This window comes from Cyclopterus lumpus, chromosome 24 (assembly GCF_009769545.1).
Source record: "Cyclopterus lumpus isolate fCycLum1 chromosome 24, fCycLum1.pri, whole genome shotgun sequence".
NCBI classification, from domain to species: domain Eukaryota; kingdom Metazoa; phylum Chordata; class Actinopteri; order Perciformes; family Cyclopteridae; genus Cyclopterus; species Cyclopterus lumpus.
This window is the reverse complement of record NC_046989.1, coordinates 2,516,256-2,528,651: the sequence shown is the minus strand read 5'-3', so window position 1 is coordinate 2,528,651 and position 12,396 is coordinate 2,516,256. Positions and strand designations below refer to the sequence as shown.

The following is a 12,396-nucleotide window of genomic DNA, read 5'->3' as shown; positions in this document are numbered from 1 at the left end:
ACACCAGAAACACAATAATAACGGCTCCGTGAAATGATGGATGTGTGTTTTCCTACCTGAATAACTCCTGAGTCACGGCTTCCACGGCGGCTTCAGACGGAGACACAACAAAAAGATTTGTGTTATCACTTCAACCGTCTGCAGCCAGCCAACAATAATGAACACACGGCGTCTCCGTGTCAGCTTCCGCTTAACGTCTAATTACGAGTCAAGTTTTATCGTCTTTGCGTTCCACATGAGGGAGTGGAAGGAAAGGGAACCGCACACTAAATATCCAGTTTGTTATCGTTCACGATTCTTAACAAAGAGGTCATAAAAGGAAAATATTTACTGAGCCATCTGTGTTTTACACAATGTACATTAGTATTAAAAACTAATGTTTCTCATTCAATATTGTGAGTGCATTATTATTATTACTAGTAAAGCACAGGCTCTTTCCAGATAAACAAAGAAGAGACTCTTCGCAAAACCCTAGCAAGCCTAGTCCCGCCCTCCTGTGCTCTGATTGGCCAGTACTACCTTGGCTGTGATTGGCCAGTACTCGTTGCCCCAACGGTACGGTCCATAATGCAAGGAGAGAAGTTTGCCTTCGCTATTTTAACTCAAAACATGATATTTTCTTCAACCCAAAAGTAAATTTGGTTTTGTATAAGCCAAAGTAGATTTCTTGCAACAACAAAAAATATCTCCTATGTGCGCTCAATTTCTGTAACCAGTGTAGCATGAAAGGGATTATCAAACTAGCTAGCTAACTATCCAGCTAACTAGCCAGCCCCTAAATGAGTGAACTTGAACAACTGAATGTTTAATCCACACAAGGGAAAAGCACGTTGCTGTATCGAGTGACAACTCTATTCGGCTAATGTTCTGTAGCCCGTGTAGCATCAAGCATGGTGGAATTAGCTAAGTAGCCCGATGCTAAATGAGTTAATTTATAAATATGATTTGGCCATATTTCTATGCAGCTTATGCTCTTGTTGTCGGGTAGAAAAGCACATCGCTATCCCAAAACAATCTGCACAGTAGAGCGGGATTAGGCAGGAAAGAAATGCATGACGCTGGTCTAAAAGCTAGCGAGCCGCTATGTTAGCATGTTGTGTATCGTATTCAGGCAACATTAGAGTAGAAAGCAGGATGAACCGGCTCATACCTCTGACTCCTTTGGATCGTGTGCGATGGCGTTTTTTAACCACATTCACCTCCATCTGAAGAGGAAAACGGCAGAAAGTCAAACTGTTGAGTTTCTTCTTTCGATCATCACGTAATTAAAGTGCGTTTACTGCCGAGAAAAACCAAAAGCAAGAGTTGTGAAAGTGTACCTTTACCTGGTCACAGCTCAGTGTGGCACCGTCCTGTAGCTGAAGAGTCTTTAAACCAAAACACAGTTTCAGTGGCCGTCTTCCAGAGTCATGATCTGCAAAAGCAATAAAAACACAGCGACTTCAGTCACGTGACAGTCCAACAGCAGTCTTTAGTTCTGGCCGGGTCGCTTCCTGCGTGCAGCTTCCGAAAAAAAATGTTGTCCCTTTGACATGTATAATTTTAATATTTGTAGCACCCGAGAGACTCCTGCCAAACACCATCTGCACATTTCTACTGATATTTAAAAAATGTGACATTCAGGTTTTACAGAGTGAAAAGAATTCACTGACCTACAGTACGCCATAACATTTCATTCACTCCGTCAATTAGGTGTTTCTTTAGGAAGGTTTGTACGGACTTGCTGCTAAAAACATTTCAGTGACCTGCAGCATAGACAACAAATTACCCGTAATAAGGCCAACAACATGGATGAAAGAAGTACTTTACTGCAATATTTTGACTCCTGAAAGGACGAGTTGTTTGAAATGGTAAGACGGGAGAGAGAAGATTTACATCTCGCATCCCAGTCACCAGTAATTGAATTTGTAATGCTGCAAACACTCCAACAAAAAAATGTATATACATTTTGATATGAATTACAATAATTAATACAGTTGCAAAGTGGAGGCCTTTGGACATCCAGAAATATAAAAATAAAATGGTAACTCTCTTGTTTCTTTGATTTAAATTCTCTCTCCTGACCACCAGGGGGCGACTCCTCTGGTTGTATAGAAGTCTATGCTTCATGTATTAAAGCTGCATTCTCTCTACTGACCACCAGGGGGCAACTCCTCTGGTTGTATAGAAGTCTATGCTTCATGTGGTAAAGCTGCATTCTCTCTCCTGACCACCAGGGGGCGACTCCTCTGGTTGTATAGAAGTCTATGCTTAATGTGTTAAAGCTGCATTCTCTCTCCTGACCACCAGGGGGCGACTCCTCTGGTTGTATAGAAGTCTATGCTTCATGTGTTAAAGCTGCATTCTCTCTCCTGACCACCAGGGGGCGACTCCTCTGGTTGTATAGAACACAACAACTTTTCTAATCGACACTCTAAGGATTTAAATTAAAAAGCCAAAAGGTTAAAGAGGTCTTTTAAGTAGAAGCAGCATTTATTTACCAACACATTCTGGACTCCCTTTGATTAAACCATATAAACTCATTAATTTCCACTTTGCACTAAAATGTTAACCTTATATTTATTTCTCTGTTTTCACAGTGACTTCCTGTTGAATGCTTCATTGAATGCATCATGCGAAGCATCCAATCACACGTAGCTGAAGCTTCGTTGCTATAAATGGCGACATGTTTGGAGGCTGCTTCTCAGGAGTTTGCATTAATTATCTTCATTAAGACCACCGCAGTGATGAAATATCGCAGAGACCAATCCAAACAAAACAAATTTGAATTCTATTTCTTTTGTTGTTTGTTTGTTTAAATCACACAAAAGAATCTCGTGAGAATCTTGCTGGGAGTGTTTCACTGCAAACCGGCAACATGAAAGAGGGCCGAGGCGAGACTGAAACAACAGTTTGATGATGAAGACGTGAACACAGCCGGCTGCAGTGCAGCTCGAGGGCGGGGGGGCGGGGGGGGGCTCGCAGCGTTAATATAAATGTAAATTCTGGACGGCCTCGCCTGAACCCTCAGCCTACTCCCATCACGTTGCCACGGCGCACCGAGGCCGGGTGCATCCGAGGCCGCCACTCTACTGAGCGTGCTCCAACACAACTTACATCAAACATAGTCTTCATAGAGCTCAGCCGAGGGAAGAAAAAAATGAAAATCCTCCACCTCCCTGGAAACTATACGAGTGAGTGGGCTGCACACTTAATGTGTGTGCGTGTGTGTGTGTGTGTTTGTGTGTCTGTGCGTGTGTGTGTGCTGCAGTCCGTGCATGTATGTACGTGTGTGTGTGTGTACATGATGTACTGACTTCACGTGTGTGTCCATAGGCTGTGTCCTTGTTCTGCCTCTGCACGTGTGTGCGTGTGTGTGTGTGTGTGTGTGCATTCTTGTTCATCTATCTCTGTGAGGACCCGTATCATGTTTTAGACCTTAACCATGAGGACAGATTGTGAGGACATTTATGGAAAATTAGGACTTGTGGGGATGTTTTGTGTACTGATATTTTTATGTGGGAGGGACACAGCAGTTTACAAAAGTGAGAACATGTAGGCTTGTCAGGGCATTTATGGAAAATGAGGACTTAACTGCAAAAGCGAGGACATTTTTGGAAAGTCAGGACCTTTTGTATCGTGAGGACAAGTGAGAACATTTTATGGAGAAACACAACATTTTTGCAATATTCATTCATTTCAAAGGGTTAAAGTCTGTGGGAGTCCTCACAAGTATAAAGAAAAGTACAATTACATGTGTGCATGTGTGTGTGTGTACACAGCTATGTCTAATTATGTACAAAACAATATTTTGTACGGTAGTTCTTTCATTTATTTTGGATGTTATGGAAGACTAAATATAAAAAACATGAAATATAAAAGAAGTGTGTGTGCGTGCGTGTGTGTGTGTGTGTGTGTGTGTGTGTGTGTGTGTGTATGTGTGTGTGTCACAGTGTCCTATATGGCTGGATCGGCGCTGTGTGAAGAGGAGCTTCCTGCTGTTTAGTATTCAGTCCGACACTCTGCCTGTCTGGTACAATATGATGCAGAGCTCCCTATACTGAGCCACACACACACACACACACACACACACACACACACACACATAGACTAACAGAACAGCACAGAGCCTCACCTACTTTGCCGTAGACGTATAGTACACTGTGTACCGGTGTGATTTCTCCCTCTAGAACTCGGCTGCAGCGCCCCCTGCAGGTCGAAGCCAACGCTTATTTTCCTATTATTGCTCCAGCTGATCATTTAATAACCACACGATGTGCTCGGGGAGTCAATTATCTTCTGTTTAAAAAAGAACTCCCGATGATTAGATACGTTTCTTTTAGTTAGCGGCTAACGTTTTCTATATTTACCTGCAGTTTCATAGACAGACACCTGCCAGCCAATCAGAAACAAGCATTTGAAAGTGTTTTATGACAACACGTCGATGTGGAGGAAAGGCCACGAGGTCGCACACATGCACACATGCACACAAACACGGCCGGCCAGGTGAGGTGGGTTACACACAAACACAGAGACACACAAACACACAAACACAGAGACACACAAACACAGAGACACCAACACTCATACACACAAACACACAGACACACAAACACAGACACACAGACACAGAGACACACAAACACAGAGACACCAACACTCATACACACAAACACACAGACACACAAACACAGACACACAGACACAGAGACACACAAACACACAAACACACAGACACACAGACACAGAGACACACAAACACACAAACACAGAGACACACAAACACAGAGACACCAACACTCATACACACAAACACACAGACACACAAACACAGACACACAGACACACAGACACAGAGACACACAAACACACAAACACACAGACACACAGACACAGAGACACACAAACACACAAACACACAGACACACAGACACAGAGACACACAAACACACAAACACTCATACACACAAACACACAGACACACAAACACACAAACACTCATACACACAAACACACACACACACAAACACACAAACACACAGACACAGACACACAGACACACAGACACACAAACACAGAGACACACAAACACACAAACACAGACACACAAACACACAAACACACAAACACAGAGACACAAACACACAAACACTCATACACACAAACACACAGACACTCATACACACAAACACACAGACACACAAACACACAAACACAGACACACAAACACACAGACACTCATACACACAAACACACAGACACACAAACACACAAACACTCATACACACAGACACACAGACACACAAACACAGAGACACACAAACACAGACACACAAACACACAAACACACAAACACACAAACACAAACACACAAACACTCATACACACAAACACACAGCCACTCATACACACAAACACACAGACACACAAACACACAAACACTCATACACACAAACACACACACACACACAAACACACAAACACACAGACACAGACACACAGACACACAGACACACAAACACAGAGACACACAAACACAGACACACAAACACACAAACACACAAACACAGAGACACAAACACACAAACATTCATACACACAAACACACAGACACTCATACACACAAACACACAGACACACAAACACACAAACACTCATACACACAGACACACAGACACACAAACACACAGACACACAAACACACAGACACACAAACACAGACACACAAACACACAAACACAGACACACAAACACACAGACACACAAACACAGACACACAGACACACAAACACACAGACACACAAACACAGACACACAAACACAGACACACTCTCTGTCTGTTTGTCTGTTTGTTAAGTTGTTGTTGTGTTCCTGTTTGTTAAGTTGTTGTTGTGTTCCTGTTTGTTAAGTTGTTGTTGTGTTCCTAAGTGCATCAGGAAAATAGATCCACTCAAACAGACGTCTATTTTTATATTTAACTACTGTGATGACTCCGCCCCTCACATGTCAGTCATCCAATCCGGTGCAAAGCTCCACGGCGGCTCGGTGGATCGTTCAGAACGTCCTAATGAGCCGTGCTGCTGAGTTCTCGTGTGCAAATATTCTGCTGTACAGTTTGTACAGTTGAGGGTATAACAACCCCCCCCCCCCCCCCCCCCTCCCCCCGACTCCCTCCTGAACATCAGCCCCACTCCTGGTTTCCATGGAGACTGGACCGATCGTGGTGATTAGCCGCGTCAATTAACCTCCTGACCAATCGCAGAGAGTCGCCCGGGCAGCGAATGGCGACGGAGGCTTGAGGGAGTTCTGCATCACATAATAAATGACTTGTTGTCGTGTAAAGAAAAAAAAATCTTTTTGCTAGTTTAATTTTTAAGATTTACACATTTCCACATATTCCCACTCCACACAGGAGCCTGAATCCCCCCCCCCCCCCCCCCCTCCCCCCCCCCCCCCTGCAGGCTTTACCGGCCATAATGAACCCGGCTACACTCCATGATCGCCCTCTGAATGTGAAAGGGGCCTGGACCCCCTTCCCCCCCCCCAGACCAGGTCTGTGGGGCCCTGTCAGCACTTCTGAAGAATTAAAGTCCTCTTCCGCCCGGAGGACATTGGCCCGTGTTACAGGAAATCGTTTCCCTGACTATCTGCACATGCTCACAACATTTAAACGTCTGCAGTTTGTTTCACATTGAATTTGATTTATTTTTTTACATGATGTTCAAAACCAGCTGTCACACTGTGGGGAAAGGCACCTGGTTAAATTAAAGTATGTACTGTCATCGGGTCGGTTTATTATGACGCTTTTTTTTTTTTTTAATTGAATTAATTAATTTGCAGTGTAGCTTACTTTTTAAGTCATTTGATTTCTTTAACTTAAACTGTACTTTTAACTATCGGGTAAGCTAACAATAGCACTCATTCGTTAGTTGCCTAGCAACAATATTGAAAACTTTTATTTAAACGTCAAATTTTTATTACTGCACTGCAGTAAAAATGATGTGTCCTGTTAAAAGTTTGTGGGGCTACTGATTGGCCCCTCCCTCCTCCATCAGTCACCTGTGTTGACCAGTCAGAGCAGAGTAAAGTGGGGGAGGGAGGGGGGGTTGGGGGCGCTCTGTGTGATTGACAGGTCGAGGGGTGGATGTGTGACGTTTTAATGATCTGTAACAAGCAGACAAGGCAGGTCATCAGTGAAACAGAGATCCTCAATCGTTACTCCTGAAAGATTAGTGTGTGTGTGCGTGTGTGTGTGTGTGTGTGTGTGTGTGTGTGTGTGTGTGTGTGTGTGTGTGACGGATCATTGGTCCCCGTTTATGACCAGAAACCTGAGGCAAGTGAAGATATTTGACTCAAGGTTTTCTTTTTGTTTGCAGACTTCGGTCCGTTCAGTGTGCCGAGGTCAAAGGTCAGATGGAGTAAATTAAAAAAGGTTTTCGTTAATTACAGCTCTGAACCGCCATTCACACACACACACACACACACACACACTTCATGAAGAACAGAATCTACCCACGATGAGTCATTAAAAATGTGTGTATATGTGTGTTTTTTACATTATGAGTCATTCGGATCTCCAGAATAGAAAGAGGATGATGCCTTTCACTGTGTGTGTGTGTGTGTGTGTGTGTGTGTGTGTGTGTGTGTGTGTGTATTCACTCCATTGATCAGAATATGTTAATCAGATTGATGGGTGCCTTGGCAGCAGCTCAGATTTAATAAACCAAAGACAGACAGACAGACACACACACAGACAGACACACAGACAGACAGATAACAGACCGACACGCAGACAGACAGACAACAGACACACACACAGACAGACACACAGACAGACAGATAACAGACAGACACGCAGACAGACAAACACACATTTCATGTCAGCTGGTTGCAGAAACAGCACAAAGCCAACATGTGAAACGCAACAAAACTTTTTTAAAGACCGTAGTTTGTGTTAAAATTATAACGTAACAACACCACGCAACAATGCAACGTAACAATGCACCGTAACAACGTAACAACGTAACAACACCACGCAACAACGCAACGTAACAATGCACCGTAACAACACCACGCAACAATGCAACGTAACAATGCAACGTAACAACGTAACAACACCACACAACAATGCAACGTAACAATGCACCGCAACAACGTAACAACACCACGCAACAACGCAACGTAACAATGCACCGTAACAACGTAACAACACCACGCAACAATGCAACGTAACAATGCACCGTAACAACGTAACAACACCACGCAACAATGCAATGTAACAATGCACCGTAACAACGTAACAACACCACGCAACAACGCAACGTAACAATGCACCGCAACAACGTAACAACACCACGCAACAACGCAACGTAACAATGCAACGTAACAATGCACCGTAACAACGTAACAACACCACGTAACAACACCACGCAACAATGCAACGTAACAATGCAACGTAACAATGCACCGTAACAACACCACGCAACAATGCAACGTAACAATGCACCGTAACAACGTAACAACACCACGCAACAACGCAACGTAACATTGCACCGTAACAACGTAACAACACCACGCAACAACGCAACGTAACAATGCACCGTAACAACGTAACAACACCACGCAACAATGCAACGTAACAATGCACCGTAACAACGTAACAACACCACGCAACAACGCAACGTAACAATGCACCGTAACAACACCACGCAACAACGCAACGTAACAATGCAACGTAACAACACCACGCAACAACGCAACGTAACAATGCACCGCAACAACGTAACAACACCACGCAACAATGAAACGTAACAATGCACCGCAACAACGTAACAACACCACGCAACAATGCAACGTAACAATGCACCGTAACAATGTAACAACACCACGCAACAACGCAACGTAACAATGCACCGCAACAACGTAACAACACCACGCAACAATGCAACGTAACAATGCACCGCAACAATGTAACAACACCACGCAACAACGTAACAATGCACCGCAACAATGTAACAACACCACGCAACAACGCAACGTAACAATGTTACACAACAACCTAACGCAGCAACTTAACACAATGAAACTTTGCAACAATGCAACATAACAACGATACGCAACTCAACAACATTAAGTAACAACACAACGTAAAATACAACACAACAAAGTAACTCACAGATGAAAGACAGCCGCCCATAGCTTCTGGTCCATCGTTACATAACAAGAGTAAATGTTTTACTTTGGGTTTCTGTCGCCCCGCCCACCTGCTGGACTTTCATTGTTACGCCTCGTCACGTTCATCAACCGTCTCTCGTACGTTAATTGCTGTAAAAAACATTCACATTCAATGTATCTGTTTGCAGAAATGTTCAACATGGGTGACATCAGATGAGGCCAAACTATTTCTGTGACAGTTTCATCACCAACTCAACAGCAACCCGCTGAACCTCCGTCATGGAGCAACAAGCGCCTCGCTATGCATGTGATGGTGATTTTCTCTGTTTCAAGACAACTAACATTTACGTCATTAATTCTGGTTTTTATTTTCGAATGGATTCATTTTTGATCGGTTGTGGTTTGATGCGAGAAAACCGAACTTCCAGGGTCACTTTCCTTTTACAGCTGCATTTCCTGGTTTTGTCAGCATTGAGGTCTTGTTTGAATAAACTTTAGTGGCATTGTAAATGGATCAAACTGGCCATTTGAGAGGCAGATTCAAACTTTTAGTGCGAGGTACTCGATTAACCTCACATGAATGTAACGGCTACCTGTTTACTTAACAGAGAGATTTATAATATGTTTATTATTTAATGTGCAATGGGTTCTGCTTCCTCATAGATATTGAGAGGGTTCCCGGCTAAAGCTTCGTGACAAATAAGTCAACTTTTGGGTTCTAATAAACACAAAAGTCTTATTACTTAAGTACAGAAGTTAAGTTACAAATAAGTCAACTTTTGGGTTCTAATAAACACAAAAGTCTTATTACTTAAGTACAGAAGTTAAGTTACAAATAAGTCAACGTTTGGGTTATAATAAGAACAGAAGTTAATTAAAAACTTATACCAGTTATAAGTACAGAAGTGACATTACTTAAGTACTTAAGTACAGATGTTACGTCAACATACTTCCAGTTTCAGGCGGGACACAAACGGCTGTCTACTGAGTAAAGTGCTGCCTCTTTGGACCATCCCACCTTCTCCCGACACCAAGTGTTTAGCTCTTTACACAAACGTGCATTACATTCAAACTGTCCGTTTGTAACGGGCACATTGCAAACGAGAGACAGCGTCACGTTTCACGAAGCACTCATGCAACAAGTCCGGGCTTTGGTTTTTAATTTGCCGCAGCCGAAAACACGATAACGCCCCGGATGAGTTCACTGGCGTTGAAACGCAACCGTTTTCATCCCAGAGATTCGGTTCTGGTCTGCGACTGAGATGCGAATAGACCTCCAGGTGTGAATGGAGGATTAATTCTGTGAGCCAGCGGTCCGGTGCGACTGGTGGAACCACGAGCTGCCGCTGCGTTTAATATCCTCACACAGGTGAGGAGGAAGGTGTGTTGGTTCTGCAGCTGTGAATGATCTGTCTCCCGCTGCAGAGACCAGACAGGAAATAAAGTTTTATTTTTTATTAGTTTAAGCTGAGTTCACCTGACCTCAATGTTTACGTCTCCTGGATCCATAAACCGGGTCTAATTGGCCCAGATTAGGTTCCGTCCATCTCACCATGATGATGATATAATGCCGATATCGACATTTTTGTTATCCGGACCATCTAAAGAGTCCGAAACGACTAACGAGCAACCTAGAAGGGCACTTGGAGCCCTTCCATAATTGAAAGGTAATGTCTGTGACCCAAACCCCAGAAGGACATCTCTTCTTCCTGAGCCCACGCTTCAACCTTCCACCAAGTTTCATGAACTTGGGTCCGGTAGTTTCTCCGTAATCCTGCTGACAGACGAACAAACCCAACCCGAAAACAAACTCTCCTCCGTAGGTATTAATAAATGACCAAAGGGTTCATCAACTACCTGGAAAGCTAACTAACAAGCTAACGGACAGACTGGACATCATGGCTGAAATTAAGATTTGCAGTCAAAAACACAAAGTGACAGAGAATATTGTCAAAACGGCATTAAATCATATCTTTTGGCCACTTAGGGAAATGTTATAATGAGTTATAAAGTTAACTCAATACCGATGTTACGGTACATAGGTACTCTTGGCGGCGACGCCGTGGTACGCTGGAAAAAAATTAAAAAAGGAAATAAATTCCCAACCCAGGAAATGACACCCTGCTCTTTTTTTTCTTCTGAAACACAACAAGTGCCACTTAACATTAACAATAAGTCAGATAAGTTTCACTCATTCACACGTCAGGAGGACCTTCTTCTTCTTCTTCTTTGGTTTTCACCGCCGCAGCGATGAAAACGCGTTTGTTTGAAACCCTGAACCCGACATGAAGAGTTGAAAGATTTTTGTTGTTTCCTTTTTCTTTTTTTTATTGTCGTCATTTATTGTTATTATTGTCCTTCAAAGATTTATTTACTATTTTTTTTTTTACGTTTTGGTTGTAGTTTTTTTGCCTTCTTTTTCATTTTCATTTTTTTTTTTCAAGGACCCCGAGAAAAGTAGTTTCCCTAAATAATAAGGGATACAAGTAAGTAAATACATTTATTTTCTTATGTTTTTATGTTTGCTTGGAGACAATAAAGTTCAACAAAAGTCGTACTATAGTGAAGTAACTTCTTTTATTTCAGTTTCCTCACACCATAAACTATAAACTGTTCATTTAATTACAACAAGTCAATCTTCTCTTGTAAAGATCCAATGAACTACTCGGGGTGTTTTTGTGATGATGTGTCCTCCCCAGACACCGGCAGTAAAGGCTCCATGTGCATCATAAATGCTGGAGCAGAGGACATAAAGCTCATAAAAAGGTGCCGCTGCAGACTCACTAATGAGCAGCACGGCGACGTGAGAGGAGGCACATGCACCCTGTAGGATGCAGCATGTCCTCCTCCTCCTATAGCTGCACCGCACGGAACAATACAGCCTCCACGGAGCATTACGGACACGTCGCGAGGATATTATACATATATTATATATTACAGGGCATTATGTCAGCGCCTATAGGACGTGACGCGTGACTTTGTGTCGTGAAGCATGAACATAATCAAAAGGTGCCGTGAGGTCACGACACAGCGAGCAGCTCACTGTGGGAATGCCGTATGAATATTAAACTGATATGACACAAAGACTGCATGACAACAAACACCCAGATGTGATGTGGTTATTAAAATACATGCACATAGTGTCGGTGTATAATAACGGCATGAAGCGTGACATATAGTTATCATAAAGCAGACACTGTCCCTGTAAAGGCGCGTGCACACACACACACACACACACACACA

At 43.0% G+C, this 12,396-nt stretch overlaps 1 protein-coding gene across 1 annotated transcript in view; it reads right to left on the bottom strand.

Annotated features, from left to right (window-relative positions):
* myt1la (myelin transcription factor 1-like, a) overlaps nt 1-9,215 on the bottom strand; it is a 66,139-nt gene extending 56,924 nt beyond the window's left edge. Inside the window, exons 1-4 of the mRNA XM_034528216.1 lie at nt 9,155-9,215; nt 1,326-1,414; nt 1,151-1,205; nt 57-90 (exon numbers count right to left, since the gene is read on the bottom strand). Coding sequence (XP_034384107.1) covers nt 57-90; nt 1,151-1,205 — 89 coding nt within the window. The 5' untranslated portion in view covers nt 1,326-1,414; nt 9,155-9,215. The remainder of the gene's footprint in view (nt 1-56; nt 91-1,150; nt 1,206-1,325; nt 1,415-9,154) is intronic.
* Between the last annotated feature and the right edge of the window lie 3,181 nt (nt 9,216-12,396).